The 25622-nt window shown below is 37.3% G+C and overlaps 2 protein-coding genes across 2 annotated transcripts; one reads left to right on the top strand and one right to left on the bottom strand.

The window, feature by feature from the left end:
* The first annotated feature begins 1975 nt into the window (after window positions 1-1975).
* Window positions 1976-19982, top strand: slc7a8a (solute carrier family 7 member 8a). The gene is made up of 11 exons (XM_041986070.1): window positions 1976-2766; window positions 8271-8475; window positions 11471-11622; window positions 15512-15637; window positions 16346-16499; window positions 16868-16991; window positions 17146-17249; window positions 17589-17685; window positions 17796-17945; window positions 18262-18439; window positions 19799-19982. Exons 1-11 carry the CDS (start codon window positions 2637-2639, stop codon window positions 19948-19950), a joined length of 1572 nt encoding a protein of 523 aa, XP_041842004.1. The 5' UTR covers window positions 1976-2636; the 3' UTR covers window positions 19951-19982.
* A 2521-nt stretch (window positions 19983-22503) lies between these two features.
* On the bottom strand, window positions 22504-25496 carry nedd8 (NEDD8 ubiquitin like modifier). Its single transcript, XM_041986071.1, has 4 exons — window positions 25186-25496; window positions 25034-25081; window positions 24842-24924; window positions 22504-23852 (listed from the first exon to the last, which is right to left on the bottom strand). Exons 1-4 carry the CDS (start codon window positions 25201-25203, stop codon window positions 23759-23761), a joined length of 243 nt encoding a protein of 80 aa, XP_041842005.1. The 5' UTR covers window positions 25204-25496; the 3' UTR covers window positions 22504-23758.
* Between the last annotated feature and the right edge of the window lie 126 nt (window positions 25497-25622).

Genomic DNA, 25622 nt, shown 5'->3' with positions numbered 1-25622 from the left:
TTTCTAAAATCATTCCTTTGTATTGGGTAGGCTTAATTACATCATTTCCCCCCCTAATCTCCCCTCTCCATGCTCAAACATGTTGACCATTTCACAAACCGATAATCCCAGAACAGTTTCTTCAAATCTCTTTGACCTGCTGCAGTTAGAATGATGTAATTAGAAACTATCTTAATAGGTAAACAACAGAGAATGAAGCCTCTTTGGTTTCAGTCATTGATAGAAGATGATCAAGGATGTGTGCAAGCAAAACCATTAACACCACAACAAGCAGAACAATAAAGGCCAATGTATTCGATCCCAAAGCATTTTAGGTGTAGTGATCAGCAGAAAGTATTGAGAATTTACTAACCTCAAAAGAGAATAAAAAAATACACCTCCCTTTATTATCCTTGACTTAAAGTTGATGTTATATTCCTGAGGTTACGTACATGGAACTTTTTGTTCCATCTGAGTCATTATTAAAAGTCATAAAAGAGCAAAACTTTATCAAGACTGCTCAAGCTGATTTAGCTTTTTCCTAACCATCGCTCAAACCATTTTATGATTAAGTAAATCCAGCTATGACATGAGATGTATAGTTTATTGTAGCAGGCAAAGACTCTTAAATGGATAAAGGAAACAGGGATTCACAAAGTTTTGATCTTCAGATCAACCACAACAAGCAAACAAAGGAGCTCTTGCTGACCCCACTAATTCTCTTCAGGAAAGGTGGCCGCTGACCTGTTTCCTAATAGCTAAGCATATGTACTGTGAGTGACCAGTATCAACACAACATGTACTCCTTCCTGCTTCACTGGTTCAGTACACAGCCCCAGTGAACTGGGAACAGCTGCATCTGTCTGAAAAGTCTAGTCTGCAGGAGCTGCACCTTGTATGTGTTGTGGTGCAGTTGACCCTATTGTGTTGCAGACTCTGCTTTTTGTGGTGTTTTTAAGAGCATTGTGTGTCAGTGGTTGTTAAGGAAGTCCTGGAGTTGCTTATGTTAACCTGGGATTTCCTGTAAAATCACAAGAGATGATATAAAAGCTAAATGTGTTACAGTATTGGAGTTGTCGCAGTCTTGCAGGCAAGCCTTTGTGCTGCTGGAACACCCTTTTTTAAAGACAATAAATCCCTTCCCTGAGTGGCTGCAAAATGTAGCTGTGCTCTGATCTCTTTTAAGAGAAAGTAAAGAGAAATTCCCAGCAGGTAGAGGGAAGTGAGATAAAAAATTAGGACAAACTTGTACTGCTGTTACATCAAAATGCACAAGAACAACCTACATTTTAAAGAACATTTGCAGAATGCCACATAATCTATAGTTTTGCTACAATAAAATCAGAAAATGTGATTATCATAATGATAGAATAACACTCTCCTTTTACAAGACATCAGGATGAGTAGGTAAACACTCTTCAAAAGGTAAGGTTTTATCAGGGAATAGCAAGCCTAGCAACACAGTTTATGACAGCAGTGTGAGAAGTGTGTGTCTGATCCTCTACAATGTGAATGTACAGGATGGGAGCAGTCAGGCAGTCATGGAGCATGTTAAGTGAGTAGTGACGTTTCTGTGAAAGGGCTAAATTTAGATGCAGGCTTCTGCCTTTTGAATAATGAGTGTGAATGAGAAACCCTAGACATGAATGGCCAAGGCTGGGACACTATAGTCAAGACAGAAACTATGGGGATGAGTTTTTTTTGTTGTTGTTGTTTTTTTTTTCCTTCTTCTTTTGTTTGTTTGTTTGTTTGTTTTTTTGTTGTTGTTTTTTTTTCACTATATAGGCTGGCAGAGAATTAGATTTTGTGTTTGTGTGTTTAAAGGTTTACAGTACAGCAGCTGCAGGAGGGACTACTGAAGGAACAGCTGATGGGTGGGTCTTGGAGAAGCTGTGGGAGGAAAACAAGCTGGGGAAGGCAGAAATTGGGCGGTGCTATAATGTACTTATATGAAAGAGAGTTTGTATATCAACCCAAAAACAATTCGTGTCTAAGCTGCACAGATTGGATATTTAAGAAGAAGACCTGACTTTAGTGCATTTCGTCTCCTACTGGAGCACCTTTTGGTTGCGTACAGAGAGGATGTTTTTGTATGCTCTCCTACCTGGAGCAAGTAAAATCTGAGCTTTTATATATATGTATAAATCTAAAATGGTAAATGGTATAAATCTATATAGATATCTATATAGATAGATTGTATATATCTACATAGATAGATATATACAAAAACGTTTTAAGAACTGGTCTGATGCAGTTTTCCACCCCATAAGTACGAAAAAATTTCTTATTACCTTAAGAGACTACCATTGGAATATACGCTTCCTGCTTCATAAGTGGACTTAAAAGCGCGCACCACCTGTGTCATCATCAAGAGACAATTTGGTGCAGGCAGGAATTGTAACTGTGCCTTCGTTTGCTGCGCTCCTTGGTCTCTTTTTGTTGTTTTAGTCTATCCTCAATACAATCCTTATCAAAAGGTGCTGACAGCGCAACATTCAACCTTCCTCATCAGATAAGTGCGAAACGTTTTAGTTTTGCGCGCAGAGTGGACGCTTAAGCTCAAGGCGACGCGAGTGCACGGACATCAGGGTCTGTCAAGTCGAAATTGACTATAAAGAAAAAGAAGAAACAAGTAGGAGTCAAATCCAGCCATCAACATGACGGACGGTCCAAGACAAAGGAGCAGCACGGCGGGTTCTGCCAAGGATGCGGCTTCTGAGAAGGAGTCTGGAGGAGTTGCGCTCAAGAAGGAGATCGGGCTTGTGAGCGCTTGTGGTATTATTGTGGGTAAGTGAGTCAGTTTTGTCGGATGGTTTAACTCTTTCTTTATTCAGTGCATCCATGTTGCAAACTGCACATTTGAGGGTCATACAAACAAACTCTGTATTGATATCCCCTGCATTAAATAAGGTACTCAGAGATTAAAAACCAGCACAGACACGCATGTGATGATAACCTAAGTGCAAACATAATGATTTATTTGTAACTTTTTTAAATAAAGCCAGCTACTTCTCAGTCTGTCTTGCAAGAATATCCTTCCCTCTGCCCCTTTAAAAGTTGTTAAATAGCTAAGCTTTCATCATCTTTCTGCAGTCATTAATGAGGATGTCATCACACTCACTCATCTCTGATCCTGAATGGATTAATCCATTCAGAGCTCACATGACTTGGACAAAGTGAGACATGTTAGATGGCAGGCTTACAGCATGTGGGAAATCACAGACTGCTCCACAGTTATCATGTTTATGGAGATTTTGTCGATTTTGTTTGACAAATACAGCTTTAACCAGGTGTTAATCATAAACTTTAGTTATTTTTAAGCTTGTGCACTCATTGCTGAATGGAGTAGCTCAGGATGCTGATTTCTAAAGACAAAGACAGTAAAAATATTCAGGTCATTGATTAGTGGATTCATTTCCATTTTGGTAAATGTAGGATTCAGTGTAAGCTTATAAAAATATAGTTGCCAAAAATGATCAGTGCTAAACTTTGCTGCTGTCTTCGCTTAAACTTAACATTGCATTATTGTTCCTATATCTTAACTATATAAAGATGGAGGGTCGACAATGATAGGGACTACTGGGGCCAGATAATGTGGTAGAGCAGATGGCAAATAAGTGAAGAAACAACTCCATCAGATGTTCTTATCAATGCAAAGTTAAGGATTTGATGGCACAGGTTGTCCAGTGTGTTCTTGAGATTGACCTTCACTAGTTAAAGAAAAGGAAGGTGGTGACTCATTTGTCCATTTCCATGGTAACAGGAGGTAGGATGGAAGAGAGGGTGTCAGTGAGCATGCAGGAGTTATTCCAAAGATGTTCGATACAAGAAAAAGACAGGGTTGAGGAAGCAAAGAAAACAGAAACAGTGAAATATGAGAAGCAGCCATTTTATTAAAGTGGCATTTCAGCTTGTACAATATTTTTAATTTTGTTATTTTTTAGCCTTTTTTTATTGGAAAAGTATGAAATTTCTTTTAAGAACTTACTAGTGTGTAACTGAATCCAGTCCTCCTTTTTTTTCTATAAGTGAATTGTTTCCATGTGGTACTTACTATGACTCTAGCCCCAAGCCAGTGTGCTTTGTATTTAGAGAGGTGGTCTTTTCATGAAATCTTGCACACTTTCTTCAAACATACTTTGTGCAAAATGGCACAATTGTCAGCACTTGTTTTGTAAAGATGCGTCAGACTTGTTTAGATGTTCATTTGCAAAGTTATGATGAGGTCATTTGTGATGAAGACGAATGACTAATTGTCCTCTGATGATTCTTCCATGAAGGTCAAACATGTGCAGGTGTGGCTGCAGCTAAGCATCAGAAGACATTGCAGTTGCACCTACTTTTTACTTACAGACATAAAACTAATGTCTCTTCCATTGTCACAGTGACATTAAGTGGCTCCATGTCATGCTACAGATACAGTATCATCATGAGGGGTTTTTCTTCTATTTAAATAAAATAATGGATGTTGTAACATGCTGTACCTGGTGAGATATCATCATGCTCACCTTTGAAACAAATTTGAAAGCTTGAAACATTTCCTGCACAATTCTTTGCAAATTTCCTTGTTTTCTCAGTTTTTTTCTACTCAATTTAAATGGTATGGGTTAAAAATTAAAATGACATATTTAGGGTTAGACCATTGGAGTTTTCCCAAGTCCTAAATCCTTGATGTGATATTATAAGGATCTTATTTTTGCTATGTGCATTGCAGTACTACAGAAGCTTAAGCAAATTAACATACGGTTTATAAAGAGAATAGTGTTTATCATACCTTTCCAAGACAAGGACAAAAAACATTTGAGTACTTTGTCAAAGTCTGAGTGCAAACAAAAGATGCATGTGTATGCTGACAACATCTTGTCTCTATAGCCACACCTTCGATTGTATCAGTGAATGGCCATTTAGATAGCTAAATCATTTAACCTATCTCTCTACATTCATCTACTGATTATTAAGAAACAGGTTGGCAGTACTGACCCTTTCATTCCATCTTAGAGGACTTTTATAGCTGTTCAGAGTCCACCAGCAAGTCACCAGACTGTTCTTGGCCAGAGCTTCTGTCCTTGACCAAGGAACTCATTCGTGCTCATTCAGCTCACGTTGTCATGTGCAAGAGAGACCTGAGCTCAGGTGACTTCTCGTATCCGTTTGCTATGAACATGCCCTGCTGGGTTTCCATGAAAAGGGCAGATCAAAGGAGGACTTCAAACGCTTTTATGGCCTATCATATAGTACATGCAGAAATTGAGGAACGTGCAAAGCCATGGACTTGGATTAGAAGTGAACTTTTGACCACTTGAAAGAAGGTCCCTTACTGATAATGCTATTTAATTATCTTCCCTGGCTTAGTTAAGTGTGCCGTACTCCACATTCTTTTTAATGGAATAACTTTTGAAAGCTAGTGTTGGTTAAATATTGTGCCCTGATTTCAGCTGTCATGGAAGCTTCTTGTCTTTTTTTAAAGAATTATAATGCAGACCCTAAATCCTTGGTTGGCTGCTTTAATGACAACACCAAACTTGCACCATTCCTCTGATTACCGTTGTGAATATTAATGTGCCTATTTAAAACATTCCTCCAGTGTAATAATAAATCAGATGCACAAAGCTGCAGCAGCTGCAGCATCTGTTAGGCTCTGGTTGAGGCTCAAGCAGCAGGCTGCCTGGCTTTTTGAAAGGGACTGATGGGAGGGACAATGCAAGAACTAATCATGCAGGGCTTTATAAAGACTTATAAGGGTTAAATACAGAATAATGTTGTAGAAACACACAGATGCATGTTAACATTAGTAGTCTTTTGCTGCTCTGAGTGGGGTTTGACAAAGTGGTGGTATCATCCATGAGTCACAAGAAGGCCTATATATCATTGGTTTTTCCTCTTAGGTAATGTTAAGTCCACTTAAATTAGGGTTGTCTTTAATTTATTAAAATATACCTATAAAACAATTGTTCTAAAAGGCAAATAATGAATTATTTCAGTAAAATAATAATTATTAATTGAAATATATATGCATATGTTCACGAATAAAATTTCTAATATCAACATCCATCCTAAAAACAGTCTAGATAAGGACTAAACACTTGTCTAAACACATCATATTAAAAAATCTGAAGGTTGAAACAGTGGACCAGACTGCTGTGGTCAGAAAACATCGAAGTTCAAGAGTAATAATGAGCTCACGGAGCATGTCCCTGGCTGAGCCTCTTCCTGTGAGAAACAGCAGTTCTTTAAAAATAGAGGATATGAAAATATCCTTTATGAAAGCTGAACTTAGGAAACCTTAGAGGACACATCTGATGTTTGCTACAACAAGTGATATAATGGCTCTAACTTTTTGTCTTATTTAATATCTACATTTTCTTGATATGGAGACAGCACCCCTGCTTGTCTCTGATTGCCAGCGATCCAGAAACCATCCCAGAGACAAAAGGATGTAAAAATGCAAGAACAGGAAACCTGAAGATTCCACATGAGTCAGCAGTCTTACACATGCATGTGAAGCGATACACACGACCTGAACACACACATGCATATATAATTACTGTTATAAGAAGGCCTGCTCCTAAAAGGAAAAAAAAGTAAAATCATTCAAAACCAGCATTTTACTTTAAACTGTGTCTACAAACTTTACAAAACTCTTTGCTGCTGACATGATCAAGAGAGAAAAGTTAATGCTGAGTCAGCACTCCCCTTTTTTTTCAGGATGTTAAAGTTCAAGCACTGTAGACCCCTTCTGCTATAAAGATGTCAATACAATCAGAGGAGAGAAATTTATTTGTCGCATTTTTTACCTTTTACTTGCAACAGGAGTTACATAAGCAAGCAGCTGTCTTCATCACTCACACATGTTACATGTGATTGCTGTCCGTTGAGTAAACCTATGGAAGAGCAGCTATGTTTTCTCATTTTATTTTCAAAAAGTTTTTGAATTGCTTCATAGAGCATTGTTATTGGTTTAAAGGTGAAAATGATTATTGTATTAGGATTTATCCAAGTCAGAGAATCCAGTACTACACAAGAAAAAAGTCAATAACAGATGCTTAAACGTGTAAAGTTCTAGACATTGTTCATCATATTGACCAACAGTTTGGGAATTGTCTTGAAAATATGATATAATCGTGATCAAAACCCATCAACATTTCCTGAGACCAAATACTGTAGTTTGAAATCTAAAAGAAAAAAAAGTAATCTAAAACTGCAGCTCATGCAACAAGCCGTTCATTTGAGAAAAGCAGGAACTAGCAAACTTCTGGACTTTGTCTCACTGACACACACAATAGATATAACTGTTAGTTGTAAGTCATGTATTACATGCCCTACACTTTATTAGTCGTAAAAGCTACAGAAGATCCAAACACACAGTTGATGTGAGTGTGTAGGCACAATTTAACAGTATCATTCATACCTTTGACTTTTGTACCGTGAAGTGCCATTCAGCCTATCCTTCAACTGTTATGATTTGAAGCCTGTAATCTTTGATTTCGATGCCTTTTTACTGGTTCAAGTGCAGTCAAACCACAGTCAACCCTGAAAGTGACTAGTCTGACCTCTGGCCTCGACTGTATCAGAGGAGGCTGTTCTTTTATGGAGGAACCCAGTCACCCGTCTTTCCATCTTTCAGATCCTGTGTATACTGCCGTCTGATGCTTATCGAGTGTGTCAGGACATTATTCTCCCCTCTTTGCTTCCACCTCTCATCCCTCCTCCCTCTTTTTTCTTCCTTTGCACTCATTCACCTGGCTCTCTGTCTTGCTCCATCTCCTCATAATGCTAAGTCAGCATATTATAACCCACTTTTTTCCCCTTCTCTTCCTTTCAGTTCTCCTTATTTAGTTTTTTCCTGCTGAGTTTGTTGAATTCATTTCATTTTGTATGTCTGTTCATAATGCTACCACATAGTAACCAATAAAGATATCAGTTTGAAACTTTTACCTAACCTTTAATGGCTTATGGCACATCATAGATAGGCTGAGAAGCCCTACAAGACACAAGCCCAAGGAACCAAAGAATTAGCGGGCAAGAAATGTTCACAAGTTATAGCCTCACTTTTACTTCCAAATATCAGAGAAGTTCCCAAACTAGAACCTGTACTTCCAATAATTCAGCTGCATATCTTAATTTGACCCCCCTGTCTGTTAAATTCCTGAATTCAAGCTCACTCCAAGCAGCAGGGAACAGGATTCACTGCTGAGTTACACATCCCATATAAGTAGACCAATGATACCTCTTTTTCTAGTTTGCACCAAAACCTGACAGATCTCTTTGTTCCTTCCGTCCCCCTCCACCAGGTAATATTATTGGTTCAGGTATCTTCGTCAGTCCAAAGGGAGTGATGGAGAATGCCAGCTCTGTGGGGGTGGCACTGATTGTCTGGATCATCACCGGCATCATCACTGCCATCGGGGCGCTGTGCTACGCAGAGCTGGGCGTCACCATCCCAAAATCAGGAGGAGACTATTCCTACGTGAAAGACATCTTCGGTGGACTGGCGGGGTGAGTTTGCATGTTTACATTTACTCTTTTATTTGTTGGGAACAATAACATGTATATTCTGGCACATTTGCAGATCATACAAGGCGTGATATTTGTTATATTACAAGATATAACAGGTTATGCAAAAACCAAATTTGATCAAACTTAGTGGAGGAGCTTTGGTGTTGACTAGCTTATTCTGGTTTATTGGGCTTGGTGGAAGATCTGCGCTCCAAATGCCCCAAAGAAAAGAAGTAAGACGTAAAAAAAAAAAAAAAAACTCTTTGTAGTCCATTTTTTTGTTGACTTACAGCCCACAGCCTCCTTCTGTTATTAGGCTTGCAAAGTTAAATTCCTGGCTGAACAATATCAATTGTTTGCCAGACCGTAAACACAGATTTGAGCATTGTTTTATTTTTTATTATTTCAACTATTCCAAGGATACATACCATCAGGGTATTTTTTGGAGAGGAATTCTACTAGTCATAACAGCCAAAGACTGTTTTTGTCTCTTTGTTGAACAGCTATCTATACACATCAATGAACTTTTACCTCTGCACACTTTGTAGTTTGTGGCCTCAAATGCTCAGTTTGAAGTGTTTTTCTGTGCCCTCAGTCTTGCATACATAAACCATGTTCAAGGGATGGTTATTTTTGTTGTTCTGCTCCTTTTGTCCCCATTTATGTATATGTGTGTGTTTGTATATGGGGAGTGGAGGCGGGAAGCTGTTTCATGTTCTTATAAGTCAATTACCGCAAAAGAGGAAATACTTCCATCACTTTGTCTTAGCAGCCAGGCAAAGTTGAGCTTTCAAAAGAGTACACATAAATGTTTAGTGTTTCAAGTACTAAGGGCTATTGTTATTTCAGACTGATGAGGGTTAGATAACATCATTAAAGTCCACTGTAGAGACAATAGATTTTACACATTCAGATCCTTTATCAAGTCAATGTGATATCTCAAATGATGATTTAAAGAAGACATATTGTGTCTTCTGCGATGGACTGGTGACCTGTCCAGGGTGTACCCTGCCTCTCACCTGCTAAATGTTGGAATAGGCTCCAGCTTCCCTGCGACCCTTCGTGGGTGAAGCAGTATAGATGATGGATGGATATTATGTCCTTTTTCACAAGTTGATACAATTTTCTGAGGTATTAATGAAATATTGGTGAAATGCCTTTGTCAAAATACCACAAATAAGCAGTGAAACAGCTCCCTTTTCAACCTTTTGTAATTCTGTTGTACGTTTTGTTGCAATGGCAAATAAAGTTCTATTCTATTATTGTTTAACAGCATCTAGTTTCTAGGGCATAAACTACACCTCTCAGTTATGCTGTAATCTTTTTTTCCAGCTTCATATGCCTCCTGAAAAAAAATACAGCACAGGCCGAGGAAGCAGTGCACCTGTTCCTGTTCATTTTAACGTCATTAATAACTGGTAGATGTCAACCAAGCCAAAATTGTAAAATTCTGGACTTCACTGTTGGCTCGTTCCTCTGTGCAAAAGAACCAACATTTTTCTCCTGTTTGGGAGTCTTTATGTTAAAAATGTTGCTGTTATGGGCAATGTTTCACTAGTGTGTACAAGTTTGGTTCTTTGGCAAACTTTAATGCTGTGTATAGACTTGCCTGTGATACTGCATTGATAGCAAATGAGGACTTACCACCTTAAGAATAAACAAATCAAAGAAAACGTCAACAAGAATTTGTATTTCCAAGTCAGGACCTTGGGTTAAGTATATCAGCTTTGACTCCTTCAAGGTTAGTCATTCCCTTAAAATGCAGTTTACTAAGTAAATGTAAAATCTTTAATATTATTGAGCTAATAAATCATTGTGCAAAGCATTAGTAGAGCATGTCTCACTCATTTCTCTCATGAGTTTAAGTGAGCTCTATAAATACTGATGAAGGATTAGTTTTTATTAGCAAAGCTAAAAAGCAAAAACGTTAAGGCGTCCTTCTTCAGAGACACAGAAAATGCAGCACAATTTGTAGACCTCAAATATGACAGGCTCTTTGATTGAGATATACAACAAAAAGTGATAGCGTTTTAGTATGTGAGTCCACCCCACATACAGTAATGTCACTATTTGACATTCCTTCATCAAACACATTCCAGTGGGTTACAGTCCCTTTAATGCAGTCAGGTGTTATGATCCTTCATAAGCTTTCAAAAAATTCCATGGAAATGCCGCATGTGTGCTTAGTACTAATAAACCTGGCTAAGCCTCACACTGTTTCTCCTCTCCTTCATCACATCTCAGCACGGCAGTATTAATCCGTTTATGTGTCTTATTGGTGCATTCGATTTGACTCGTAGGTCAGAAGTCCGATCTGGGAATTATCAGCCATCTTTAATGGGTGAAGTCAGAGCTAGTGAGCCTTCCTCAACTTTCTGAGTCAGATATTCGACTTCAAGGGGCGTTCTTGTTGCATTTCTGACTGGGAACTTGGAAAATCCGATTTCCGAGTAAAAATCGAACTCACCATATAACTCACAGAGTCAGCTTAGTTACTTAGTGAACTCTTTTGTGTTGCCTGGACTTTACTGCTCTTATCTTGTGTAGCTATTCTGATCAGGTCAAAATTCAGCCTTTCCTCATTTATCGAGCTTGAGTGTCAGCTGTTGTGCTGTTTTTCAGGACAGGTGAATGTTGTTTGTCATGTCTACTATCAGTTGTGTTATTTTTGGTGCCAATGATCATTTTTTAATTTAAAAGGTTTTCTATTTGTTTGGTTTCCAGTGCTGCAAGAATTATGATTTTGTGTATTTTATTCACTTTCTGACAACTTCTGTCATCAATTTCTTTTAGCTTTAAGTGTTTTTACATTTTTAAATTTTAGATTAGCAAGACCCATCTATGCTTTCCAAGAATCCATGACATTTTTTAATACCCTGACACCAGATGTTTTGGTGTCATGTAACCCCTAATAACCCACCGTGGGAGCATTTGTGCAACATATAAATCTGTCTGTAACAATACAATCTTTTTTTTTTTTTTTTGTGTGTCTCAGGTTCCTGCGACTGTGGATTGCCGTGTTGGTTATCTACCCAACCAATCAGGCCGTAATTGCCTTGACTTTCTCCAACTACGTACTCCAGCCTCTGTTTCCCACCTGCTTTCCACCAGAGAATGGCCTCCGGCTGTTAGCTGCCGTCTGTCTCTGTGAGTAGTACATTTAATCTGCTTACCCAGAACACACCTGATGTCACAAACATATTTCACTTTAAGGAGAATTTACATTGATTTAAAATGCACGTACACAATTTACATATAATATAAAACCGACTTAAATGGGTTACTTTATAAGCTGAAATCGGGCCTGCATTTACCAGTCAATGACAAAAAGGGGAAGAATGTACCTGTTGAAACAAGTCTGTGTTTTGAAAAACAACACTGTGACCAGTAAGAATCACTGGAACTCAGTAAAAGTCACACATAAAACAATGATACTTGCCTCCAAAGGTGACCAAAACCCATGTTTTCCTGCAGCAGCGTTTACCTGGCTGAATTGTTTTTCTCTCCCTTTTGTTATTGGGCGCTTCTTGTGTTATTCAACTCTCAGTTAAATGTAATTTATGAGAGAAACCACCTAACTTGTAAAAATGAGAAGAAAAGAGTGTAACGTGTGGTTAATGTGTGAAGACAAATGGAGAGATTAGTTGGCGCTGGCATGACAGTGGTCGGTTTAATCCCATAACGCTTCACACACATGAGTCAAATACTGCAGACAGCCTTCAGACACAAAGAAAGACAGACACAGACACTGGGAAAGAATGTGCACAATGTATACATGTGTGGTGATTACTAAACAGCTCCATGTTAATAGCCTGACCTGACAAACGTCCTGTTGTAAGTTTTCCAAACGTGTTCTATAAACACGAGTTTTACCAGGAGCTCCCGTCCAACTCCTGCAGCTCTAATGAGATTTAGGGGGAATAATGGGTTTTGATTTTTCTTAAAACTGATGATGAGTGGATTTATTTGTGTCTTTAATATATTAAACTTGTTATATATGTAGTGAACTTGTTCCAAACATATTCCACTGAGATTAAATGGAAACTGGTTCTTGTATGTTCCTCCAAAGGTTCAGTGAGTCTAACACAAAGAAAAAAACTAAAGCTGGGAGAACTTGAATAGGTGGAGCTGTCATACTTATACTGGAAAACTCACAAGTCAAATTAAAACTTTGAAGTCACTGTAATGTTGTTTATTGATGTTTTCTCTTCTTAGTCTGCTCTCTACGTGTTCCAGCTCAAGGAACATTGGTTGCTGAAAGGCAGATAAAGTCAGCTGATTGGTTTAAAAGCTTCAAAACATCACTTTCCAACAGATTGTACAACATGCGAAACACATTTAAACTGGGCAAACAAAATATAACCTGCTTCATTACCATTTTATGTTAATAGTACTATGGAAACTACACTGTTTTCAGTTTTCTTTACTAGTAATATTGGGACTGGCAGAGTTATAAGAGCAACTCAAAACTTTTTCTGGTGTAAAATGATTAATATAGCACAGTAAAAATATTGTCAAAGAAAGTCTGCTACTTTCAAAGCCGAAATAATTCTGCTCGTGTGATTTTTAGATTGCATGTCAGTGTATTTGCAGAAAATCCCAGATTTCATCTAATTTGCCACAAGAAACGCAGCACAGCCTGAGAACACGTCCTCATAGTCAGGGGTAACAACAAATCTCCAGGATTGAGCAACCAAGGAGAAGAACTGTCTGAACACTTTTACTTGTACTCTTTGTATTTCTCACACATTGACCTACATTTAAAGAACTTTTTTGTTCCATTTCCAACAATCACAATGTGCTTAGTTTTGGAAAAAAACTAAATATCCGTCTTCAACGGGTTTGCAGGCCAACCAGTTTGTTTATAACTTCACTTGAGTCGATTGGACAGATTTTTTCAGGCAGCTGTCAGCAGAAAAAGGAGTCTTGCTGATGATTTATCCCTGTTTGTCTCCTGTTGCTTTTAAGAGAAAAAGTGGGTAAGAGGTTAGCAGCATCCTCTCAGTTATGATGTCATCCATGTTTATGGGGCAGAATGTACCGTATGTGATTTTATCTCCATCTGTCCCTTGGCATAACTAGGATTTCCTTAAAAATATATAAATATATATATAGAAGCTTACCTATTTACATAATTATCAGGCTACAAACAGATTTAGTTGCAGTTGAATCGGTTGCCACTGGTTGTTGGCCATTTTGGTGAGCTCTTCCTGGAAACCTGGAAAGTTTTTTAAGGTGTACTGTTTCAAAAACCTGCAAGCAAATTCCACTGCTGTGCTTTCCAACAGGCTCATAATTAACTAGGCAAGTTTCCACACAGTGTCACTTAACTTTGATACAGCTCCATGATTGAGTGCACCATCAGGTTTTTATCCAGTCTGCCAGTTAACAAAGAAGAGGAAGAAGATGTCTGTCTTGCTGCTCTAATCACTGGTGTTATGGAAAAAAAAGTCAACGAATCTGTTAACAGTTTGATGGATTAAGAAGTTTAACGTGTACTTACTGAGGATTGTTTGACAATTAGTCAGCTGTATGTTATTTATTGTTTCTGCCTGTGTTTGTGTGTTTATACACAAAGCATAAATCAAGTCATAGACTAAACGGCTTGCACAGTGTGGCATTTATTCCCCTCTTCATAGCAGCATCAATTTAATTTGGCTTAAACTAAAATCACATCCAGAGTGCAAGCCCTGCTGTGTACCTCATTGTAGTTTTGCATCTAACACTCAGTAGATGCAGATCCATGCATGCCTGCTCATGTGCATCTGTCTTTGTTCCCTGCAGTGGCAGCTCAGAGTTATTTAACATGATGAACTTAATCCCCACAGGCTTTTAAATGACGGCACCCTATTGTCCTGAACCCAGTGGCCTGTTGTACTCAACAGTACAGCTCAAACCCGACATAACCTGCATGATATGTTTCATGTCATCCTCAGTTTAAGTCAATTAAAAAGCTTTTAAAAACATTTTTAGAGTTTATTCCTGCTAGTTACCAGATGAGCGTCATGAGAAATGAGTTTGGTGTATGCATCTTGTCCCATAAAACCAATTCAACAACAGGTAGTGAACTACTTGAAGCAGATGATGGAAAAATAGTTGAGAGGTAAAAAGAGCTCTGGACGCCATCTTGATGAATAATAAAAAAAAATGGTGTATGAGGAAAAAGTGGCATCTCAAACAGATTTGTGTATCTGTGAGGTCTCTGGCCAATTTAAAGAATACCACTGAACATCTATATCAGTGGCCTTTATATATGTTCACAAACAAAGAAAAATTTCTAATTTCCCCTCCTACACCTCCCCTGAGGCTAACATAAAGTCATGGAGCGTTTCCTATGGTTAATCGTTCATTGACTTTGCTGAGTTCAAGTGATACTTTCTACACTGAAGGTCGTTGTGTTTCCTGGATCCATGTAATACTCACAGAAACATACCCTTATGCCTAAATTTGCTCTTATATCTAAATGTGATTAAACTACCTGCATAATGCTAATAATTAGACACTACAGTAACAAATAACCAGTTTCATAATCTTCTCTTTTCCAGTAGACCTCTACGACTTACAATGTCACTAGTAAATTTATGTTTGCATGAATGTATCATTGCGACTAATCGATAAATGTTCCTCTTCCCTTGGCCTCATAAACAACATTATTTCCCAACTTTTCCAACACTTGCGTCTGAATGAATTTCCCTGCAAGTTCTAATGTAGATGCAACAGGTTGCAAAAATCAAATTTTTAGGCAAATGTCTTTGGACAGCTAGTAAGATACTGTAAGGCATCAGATATGCAGAGTAAATATAGCTGCAGTAATGTTACTGCGATTCAAGTGAAAAGACTTGAGTTTGAATATTTCACAGTGTAAAACCCAGAAATAATCATTAATAACAAGCTACTTAAAAAATATAAATTTGATTATTCCAACATCATGGAATAAGTTTTTTTTTAATAAACCAAAATCCATTCTATCAGAAAGAGAAAGTAGAATATATTTTAGTTAAATAAATTCCAAGTCTGTTTTTCTTTGTTTGTTTAGTGCTGCTGACGTGGGTTAACTGCTCCAGTGTAAGGTGGGCCACCAGAGTGCAGGACATCTTTACTGCTGGCAAGCTGTTGGCCCTCGCCCTCATCATCATCATGGGCATTGTGCAGATCTGCAAGGGTAAGCTTACTGCGGCCATCTGTACCAGAGTGCAGATGTCCTCAGCATATTTCACCTAAAGGCTTCTGTGTGTATGTGTGAAAAGCAAAAAATCTCAGATTTGCGGTCATTGGGGACATCTCCAGTGCTTTGGGACAGTATAGACTCCACACGGCTTCCACAGGGGTCAGCGAGTTGCTGGGGCCTTTTGGGTTAAAACTCACATTGATAATGTCAGCATGACTGTGGGGGCTTACAGTCCAAACATGGCTTAGGGACAGTTTTAATAGGGGCCATGAAGAACAGACTCCCTGAAACAACTAAATGGAAATATGAGTACTTCAAGTCTTTGAAGATAATGAAGAGTTTGACAGCTGATCTGATGGGAGATTTTAGCTTACTGTATGTAAAATGATCAACGGTTATTTAGAATTTTGCTTCAGTAGAAACGTATTTTGTGGTTTTAAGGTGTGGTTGGTGGGTGGGTTGGTCCTCACAAAAAGACCAAACTTAATGCAGAACCAATCTGTTTAGCCCCATAATAGGTTTAGTTAACCAGAGACAATTAGAAATGATCAGCTGTAATTACCTGGAGCATGTCATATGAATGTAAGCAAGTAACACAGAGAAAGCTGAGTTTTCCTAAAAGTATAACAAAAATTTCAGTATATGCAGTTCCCAGTTAAAGATGGTGCTTCTTCTTTTGTATTATGTGCCCTCCACCTGTAGGAGACTACTATTGGTTGGAGCCTGCCAATGCCTTTGAGCCCTTCCAGGAATATGATGTGGGATTGATAGCCTTAGCTTTCCTCCAAGGCTCCTTCGCCTATGGAGGCTGGAACTTCCTCAACTACGTCACAGAGGAGCTGGTGGATCCCTACGTGTAAGACACTTAAATGCATGTCATTTACCTGCAGATATCTGTCTGGTGTGTTAAGACAACTGGAATATGGCTAATTTAAAAGCCGCTCTTTGCTATTTCAGTAAGAAGCAGTCACATTCCAGCAAGGCTTCCCAGTTTAATCCTTTTCATTAAAACTCTCTATTTATTGAGTTTAACATGGGAGAAATTTTATTTCTCTGTTCAACTTAATTTCCTGTGCCAATATTTTTAAACAACCTTGTGTTTCATTAAGCTTTTTGTTCATTAGTATCCTTGCTGTAAGCCAACAATTGTTATTTCAACGTTTAATTCCTTCTTTACTTCCATTTGTTGTGTGAGCTCTAAATAGTATGTTGTATTGTCTCCAGAAACCTTCCACGTGCCATCTTCATCTCCATCCCCCTTGTGACCTTTGTTTACGTCTTTGCCAACATCGCCTACGTCACAGCCATGAGCCCACAGGAGCTGCTTGCCTCAAACGCTGTTGCTGTGGTAAGTCCTGTGACTTTATTGACTGAACACTTTGTTATTTTTAGTGACTGTTGCCCTCTAGTGGCCCCTGTTGTTAAATGCACAGTCAGGACCCTGTTGTACCTTTGTACTTTGCTCTTGCATCCAACCTCTAACCTTCATCCTCTCCTTCCAGACGTTTGGTGAGAAGCTGCTAGGTGTCATGGCATGGATTATGCCCATCTCTGTGGCTCTCTCAACCTTCGGGGGAGTGAATGGTTCCCTCTTCACCTCTTCACGGTTAGTTGGCTTGATGTTGTAAGAAGGCTGTTGCTCATAAGTAGATCCACTTTTTTGAGTAGTTTATGTGCTCCTCATAAAGATATATATAGAGATTCAGCATAGTAGACAGTGGGGAGTTAATTTATTTAGTGGAACAAAAGCCGTTCTCTGTCTTGTACTGTGATTAATTTCTATGACATTACAAGCTTAAGTCTAAAAATGTTTTTGCTTATAAATTCTTCATTTTATTTAGACTTTTTCTCATAGAGTTCATTATCAGAAAAAAATACTTGGATGTAGGCTACTATTGAATTAACTTGACTTTTTATGTTATTTGTATTATTTGTGCATTTGCAGATTGTTCTTTGCTGGAGCCAGAGAGGGCCACCTCCCCAGTCTGCTGGCTATGATTCATGTGAAACGCTGCACTCCCATCCCTGCTCTGCTCTTCACTGTAAGTACCTCTCTCACCACTGCTGTTGTAACTCAACACTTTAAGCAAATCCATTTACAGAAATAAAAAGTTAAGTTGCAGCTACAAACGATACCGCTCTTTTTCCACAGTGCCTTTCAACCCTACTTATGCTGTGCACCAGCGACATGTACACTCTTATCAATTATGTGGGCTTCATCAACTACCTCTTTTATGGCGTCACTGTCGCCGGGCAGATCGTCCTGCGGATTAAACAGCCCGACATGCACCGACCGATCAAGGTGTGTTCATGTTGTCCTATGTGTTTTTGTCTATTTCAGGTTTATAAATACCATGTGTAACACTTTAGCAACTACTAATTAAACACAACCTTGGCAAAGACTTATTTTATATACTAAATGTCTGTAATAAATTTTAAAAAAAGAAAAAAAACAGATAATGTCAAATGAAAAAAAAAACTTATCTTTCAAGATTATCATCAAATAAAACTGAGAACAGACCATTTATTATGAACAGTTAGAATTGTTAGAATAGATTCACATCTCAGCTAAGCAGTTCTCTCTGCATGGTTGTAAATGTTTTTGTCTTCCTTTCCAGATCAGCTTGATATGGCCGGTTATTTACCTCATCTTCTGGGCCTTCCTCCTCATCTTCTCCCTCTACTCAGAGCCCGTGGTGTGTGGCATCGGCCTCGCCATCATGCTGACTGGTGTCCCGGTCTATTTTCTGGGAGTCTACTGGGAAAACAAGCCAAAGTGCATTGGTGCTTTTGTTGGTAAGTGAGGTTATAAAAGGCACATAGATTCAATGTTTTTCATAAGCGTATCTCAGACTAGCTGAACAGCATTTTTTTAACATAGCATAGCACAGTGTATTTTAATATTTGACATGAGAAAAAGACGATGTAGCTCGCATGTTTGTGCCTTCATTGTGAAGCTGTTGCAGTTTAGCTTGGTTTAGTCTGGAAGCTAGATGAAATGAGCTATCTGAACTATTGCTATGGGGAAAAAAACTAGGGTTAGGGTGCTCAGGTCTGACTCAACACCTTTTCCTTTTTCAGTAAATGGGAATTTAGCAATATCCTAATGGGCATATCAGTACTCTGGAGCTGATACTTCAATATCAGACAGTCAAAACATTGGATTTAGTACTTTTTTTAATATCGAGATATGACTCTGCTGATACAAAACACTATTTGTTCTCACTTCTGAGAATTTTAGGGAATAAAATTGTGTGCAAAGCCCAGCAACAGTGTATTCCTTCTATGTCACATAAATATGGTAGCTGATCATATCTCATGATGGCATGATGATGCTGTTACTGTTAGTGATAATGAGGTGTTGTTTTGATATTTTACCAGTTTAATGCACGTTATTGCACATTATGTTTCATTATATTTGTCATATTATTTCAGCATTTTTTCTATTTAATAAATGTGAATAATCTTATTTTGATCTGTAGTTTAAAAACTTTATCATTTTAAAAAGATTTATTGTCATCCTATTTTAATTTACTCAATATGATTTATTATTCTTTTAAAAGTATTTTTTTCAAATATTTATGTTCTTGAGTTTTATTTATATTTCATTTTACTCTAGCAATACAGACACAATGCACACTGCACAATCGTGATATTCTTTTAAGGGTCAAAAGGTACAGATATTGATATTGATGAAAGGCTAAACTAATGATATTGTATCAACAGGAAAAATGTTGGTATCATCCGTCCCTAGATGTTATTTCAGGGCTTTCATAATGAGGCTCACTGGGCCTGGACCAAATCCCAGCAGCTAGCAGCTGCTAAGTCTAATCCTGGTGGCTAGCAGCTAGCACTAACTTGTTCTGCCTATGGAGCAGTCGCTAACCCCTGGCTGCTTTTGCATTGAAGCTTAAGCTAGCTTCTCATTTCCTCATAGTGCAAGAACATTAGGACTGATGTCTATTTATGATATATGTTGTCACACACACAATTTATAGAATGAAATTGATTTAATCAAAAAGGAACTTTAGCCATTTTTCACATTGTGAGCTAGTTTGTTTATGAATAAAAAAATGTAAGGTAAAAACATTTATTTTGCTTCTTTCAAGACATGATGAATCTGTGCTAAAGGTCTTTGTTGCTCTCTTCTACCAGATAAAATGACATACTTGGGCCAGAAGATGTGTGTGGTTGTTTATCCAGCTGAAAGTGGTGGCAGCAGCGGGAGCGGAGAGGGAGAAGAGTTGAAGGAGGCCAGATCTCCTTTGTCACAGGAGGGAGACAACCACACATCAGCAGACTGTTGAAGTTCACAGTTTTTTTTTTTATTTTTAAATCACATCTGCCTCCAAAATAAAAAAAAAAACTACTACCAAATAGAAAAAAAACAAAAACATGCAGACAAACATGTGGGCATCCACACACACATGTGCAAACCCAACTCATAGTTTGTTTACTGATGAACATTTTTAAGATGTTGTTTTGGCTCAAGTGTCATATCGATAAATAATTTTCTTTGCCAAATATTTAGTGTTAAATAATATATGACCTCACACTGTTAAGTTGGGGGTCCATCAAAAGTGCAATAAATTCAGGTTAGCACCTTCCAGCTATTCAATCCTAGTATCATTAGGCACAATTAACCTTTTATATCACCAGCAGCTTCGCTGTTCAACATCTATTTCCTCCATCAGCAAGAGTGACTTTTAACATTTTTTTATTAAAAACAACACATAAACACATCTTTTATCTTTTCAGCATTGTTAATTTTGCTTTGTCTCATTTAACACAGCAAAACTTCAAATTTTGAAAATGTGTTTAAGATCATTTCATTTTGTTGAACACACAGTATGTTTTTTAATTTTATTTTTGTGACTATAATTCTCTATTGTTTCCTTTTTGTAATTGTGACTATTGCTTATATATATTTTCCCCTTTTTTCCTCTTAGTTTTAATATATTAATTTTAGTTTTGTTAGTATTTTTTTCTAACAACATTTTGATCTGGGTTTAATTTTTGCTCTTTAAACTGCAAATATGCAACATGTTGATGTGAAATCTGAACTTTGTTTTAATAAATGCTGGTAAATGAGACCTGTCCAGGGTGTACCCTGCCTCTCACCTGCTAAATGCTGGGTTAGGCTGCAGCTTCCATGCGACCCTTGATGGATGAAGGGGTATAGATAATGGATGGATGGATGCTGATAAATGATGCAGTTTTTTGTTGTTTTTTTTTTTTTTTACATTAATTATAATTACAGTATTCTGGGTGTTAGTGACATTGTAACTGTGTTGTGACACATGTAATTAGTTGGTTAAAACATTGTTTTTCTTTGTACCAAAACAGCAACCCAAAAAAGTCTCACTACCCAAACAATTACATCATTTTGTCACCAGAGAAGTTCTGAACATTTCCACCTCACTTCCGTTACTAAAGTGTAAATCTCTACACCGACACACCCGAATGCCTGTGTGAAAACATTTTATAAATAGGCATTGATTGTTTTTTATGTCCTAAACTATTTTTGTAGCTTGCATTTATGTCTAAATAATTACTGTGCTTATTGTGGGTGAACAAATGAGAGCTTAACATGAAGGAAAAAAAGCATTTTTATGTCATACAATTACCTAGAAGACATTTTAGTGCTATATTGCTACAGGCACCATCTGAGCTTGCACGCCATGAATGAATTCTCGTAGATTGTCTGAGTATCTGTCACGCTACATACTTGCAACACTGCTGCACACTGAAAGACACAACAAAGTCTTCATGTCTCAGGGCGTCCCCACTGCCTGCTCCTTACACACACTGCCTAAAACCTCCAAACCGTTAAATTTAACTCATCTGAATGAACTGAATCTTGTTTAATACTGCTAAATGTAAACGTTGGTGCTTTTAGGTATTTATTCCTCAGGACTTTCAATCTTAGAATAGGATGGCAAGTGCTACATGTTGAAATTATATCATACAAGTTTGGCCAACAATGTATTAACTGCTCTTGTTAAACTGTTAAAAAAATATGGTGTCCTGGATGTTTGCTTTTTTTTTTTTTACAAGCATAATGTGTTTTGTGCCTGTACAGTTGAGCATTTACAGTATATAAAGATGTCACAACAGTCTGTATATCATCCCTTAGTTAATAAAAACCACTGACTAATGTCTGAATTTCTAATTTGAAGGCCTTTTATTGAAAAAATCTCACATATAATGGTGGACTAATTTCAGAGAAGGTAATTTAAATATTTTTTCATAAGGATTATTGTTCTATTTTTAAGATGTGGCAGAAACTCTATAGACTCCACACTACAATGCACATAAATGAGGCCTAAAAACCTTTTTCCCCACCTCAGAAATTGAGTGCTGCAACTTAATCAGACTAAAAAATGTCCAGGATGAAATACAACCTTGAGATTTATATGGATAAAACTCTACAGGGCTGCTTTTTCTACTCATCTGTGCTTAATACTGCCTGATGGTCCCAATAAGCTGCAGTCTTTACTTCTAGTAGGACTTCAGACAAAAACAGGCCTTCATTGTTGTGGAATTATCCAGCTTTATGCAACAAGAGTGTCTACTGACAAGCAAATCTACTTTTAGCTATACAATATTACAATGATAAAAAATACTTGTAAACTACACCGTTTGGACAAATGGTTTTTTTTTTTAAGTTGCCTTCTCCTGTTTGTTGTCTCCTATAATGACTCAATTCTCAGTCTCTTTATGTCTATGTTTAAAAATGTAAATGTACATATTGGTGGGGAGTCTGACAATGGTAATAAAAATGAAATTTTCACAGGTGGATGAGATTTTTCCTGTGTTTAGCTGCATGGTAAATTTTAACACATAACAGTGGCCATGAAGACTTGACAGCATTAACTTTATTGACAAAAACATTCCAAAAAGCATAATTCCGTCTCAAACAAATCTGACTGCACCAAGAGGAGCTTTACGTTAACCGACTGAAAATACAAAAGCAAATGTCATTTCTCTGAACACACTCGGAAGCAAAACAATACTGATGTAACCTGAAGCTACTGTCGAGCAATACAGCAGCGACACACGCTTTTCCTTCTTGCAGCAGTAAAATGTGAAATCAGAACGAAAAACATATTACTTTTAGAAAGTTAAATAACCCATGAACATATCAAGTCTACCTAAAAAGCAAGCGGAAAGTAAACTATGTGGTCAATGATTCAATACAAGCAGTAGGCAGGGGAAACTGAACCGTTTTCATATTAGGCTAAAGCACTAATGTTGACAACTAGCTTAGCGTCTGGTTTGTTGGGTACAAACAAGCACAGAATTCTAGGCTAAAATCTTGCTATGAAAAAGTTTCCTGGACAAACACTGTTTGTTTTTTGTCCTGCCAAAACAAAGAAAGGACCAAATGTATGTTCATCAGTGAACCTTTAAAGGTGCAAGATGCTCAGCTAAGCTCAGTTTACAGCCTTTCTGCTAGCTCATTTGCTAATAACAATGACATTTTACTGAATGGGTGAAAATGACTGTTGTATTGGTATTCTTATGTCAGTACTGAAAATTGTATTGTAAATCAGAACATATCCATTTTAAAGATGTAGTTTTTCTTTCCCTAACGGGGCTATATCAGCACTTCACAAAAGAAAGCTATTGTAGTTGGAGCATTTTTTTAGAGAACAAGACATGTATGAAAGAAAAAAGAAAAAACTACAGTGTGCCGATTTGATTGTAAATGATGTGTTTCCATAAAGCACTTTCAAATTCCAGTTATCTCTGTTTGACCAAAAGTGGAACAAAGACTATTTTTGTGCTCCAGTATGCCTCGAGTAACTTTAGCTTTGCCTAGTATAAAGAAAAGCTTGAACAGTGGTTTTCTGCAGTAACCAAAGGTTCTTAAATTCTCCACAACTTTTCTGCATGTTTGGATGTTATAATATGAGAAGTTTTTTACAGGCAAGATACTAAAGGCTATAAGGAGATGGTTACCAAAGGAGAACCTGATATTAATATTTCTACTAATAACTCTGTGCTGCCTTTGATGTCACCAGGTGATTCTGCAATCGGTGGCTGTGTCTTCAGTGCTTTGTGAAGGCATCACATCAGTTTAGGCAGGTTTTGTATTGGCAGCTACAATGACTACCAGAGCAAGTGTCCTCCTCTCAAGGCAAGTACCAGGTGCAGAACAGAACCTCCCTGGATCTTATAGTCTGCTGCTGTTTTCTCATCATTCCTGAAAATAGGACATGGATAAAACATATAAGACTGTGGTATAGTACTAAAGCAAAATAGCTGTTTTCTAAATATAACATATAATCAAGAAGACATGTTCATGATGCCCCACTCCCAAGGATGAGGTAGCTTTAGGATAAGACTGTTAGATATAAAACAATATAACATGATTTTATGATTCAAATTAGTCTTCATTTTAAAGTACTGATGAATAAAATCCAGAGTATGACCTTATATTAAATGTGTTGTCCTCAGGAAGTTTTATCCCTGATAGTTTCATATTATAACATGTCTTTTTTCCCCTTCACATTAAACCAAAATCTGAAATTTTAACTAAAATATTCCAAATTAAATATATAAAATGCAGTTTTACTAAAACGTGAATATAATTGTTTTCTTCCACTTGGCTTAATTGGCTTTGGAGTGACAAATCATGACAAAAACTAAAAGATTAGTCTGTCAATAGAATGATTCTGTGTAACCTGATTTCACAGATGTTTCATTATAGCAGTTTAATCACAGCATAGTTAAGACATTTTAAAAAATTTAATAACAGAACAGGATAAAAGGATTTTACATTTTATTGGAACTCTTTTTTTATGCTGGTAATTTATATTTTCTATTTTGTGTTTCATGCCATTAACCTGCTAAAGACTGCAAATGAAAAATCAGGGACTTTTACATAATGACTTGTGTCAAATATAACATGCCCTCTCATAAATGAAAATCAGTAAAAGGTCGTTTTGAATGAATGTTGGTAACTTTCACCCCATGCTAATATAATTTGTTTCAAAGATATATCAATGAGCAAAGAGGTGTTTATCACACATCTGGTGAACCAAATGCCACATCACAGTGACTATGAACGTCTTTCAATCAACAAGCTATACCTGTTACTTGAGAAAACTTATGTATAGTATTTTTAAAATAGCGTGAGGACACCACTTTATCTCCAACATTTATCTTCAGGAAAGTGAATATTGATCTCACATCTGTTTTCCACTGTAGATCAACCTCTGTTGCTGGGGAGGAATCCCCTCTTTCTCCTCCACCCTTTCTTTAATTCGCTCCACCTAAATGGACAATTATTGCAATAAAGCACAATACTTAGTGTTCAGATAGATTAAATAACGCATTATAATTTGTATACAGAAAATGTATATATGGAGTATCAACCTTTACCTTATCTGTGGGCTCTATGTCAATCTCTATCTCCTTGCCAGTGAGCGTCTGTGATTAAGATATTAGGAAGTTATTGATAAGCACGTTTTGATAGCGACTGTCAAAAGAATTTGCTGTTAAACTGGCTACTCGTTATGTTGGAAATGCCTTACCTTCACTTTAATCAGCATGTTTGGTCAGTTGTTTTAAGTAAATTTACGTAAACAGGATAAGTAATATTACTTAATGTTATCTGGTGTTATTGTTTCACCTTCTGCAGAGTGAAAATTAAATTTTCGGCTTGTCTTTTGGTGAAGAAACTCGATATTCCTCCTGTTCCTGCAATTCAATGAGTGTTTCCTGTGTTTCTTAAGAGATCCTACCGCCTCCTTGCCCGTGCGAGCAAATGTTCCGCTTAACTTGATTCCGGTGTTACTTGCGACATTTATCGTCCAAAGAGCTCATATTTTAAACTTAAATAAACTACTAACATTTCTGCTAACAGCGCTTTCGCAAATTCTTAATATGTTACCCGAGTTTTTAAAACAATCTTTACGACATCAGTGCAACGTGACGTAAAGTAGCTCGCTAGGATTTGTAGTTTTTTACC

This window comes from Melanotaenia boesemani, chromosome 5 (genome assembly GCF_017639745.1).
Source record: "Melanotaenia boesemani isolate fMelBoe1 chromosome 5, fMelBoe1.pri, whole genome shotgun sequence".
Taxonomy (NCBI): Eukaryota; Metazoa; Chordata; class Actinopteri; order Atheriniformes; family Melanotaeniidae; genus Melanotaenia; species Melanotaenia boesemani.
Note: the sequence above shows the minus strand (reverse complement) of the source record. Positions and strands in the feature narration are given on the sequence as shown.

Coding starts and splice junctions, on each gene's coding strand:
- slc7a8a (XM_041986070.1), top strand. CDS start 2,637: ATGACGGACGGTCCAAGACAAAGGAGCAGCACGGCGGGTTCTGCCAAG. Junction 17,686..17,795: donor TCCCTGCTCTGCTCTTCACT/GTAAGTACCTCT, acceptor CTTTTTCCACAG/TGCCTTTCAACCCTACTTAT. Junction 17,946..18,261: donor ACATGCACCGACCGATCAAG/GTGTGTTCATGT, acceptor CTTCCTTTCCAG/ATCAGCTTGATATGGCCGGT.
- nedd8 (XM_041986071.1), bottom strand. Junction 24,925..25,033: donor ACATAGAGCCCACAGATAAG/GTAAAGGTTGAT, acceptor TTGTCCATTTAG/GTGGAGCGAATTAAAGAAAG. Junction 23,853..24,841: donor ATCTACAGTGGAAAACAGAT/GTGAGATCAATA, acceptor TCCTATTTTCAG/GAATGATGAGAAAACAGCAG.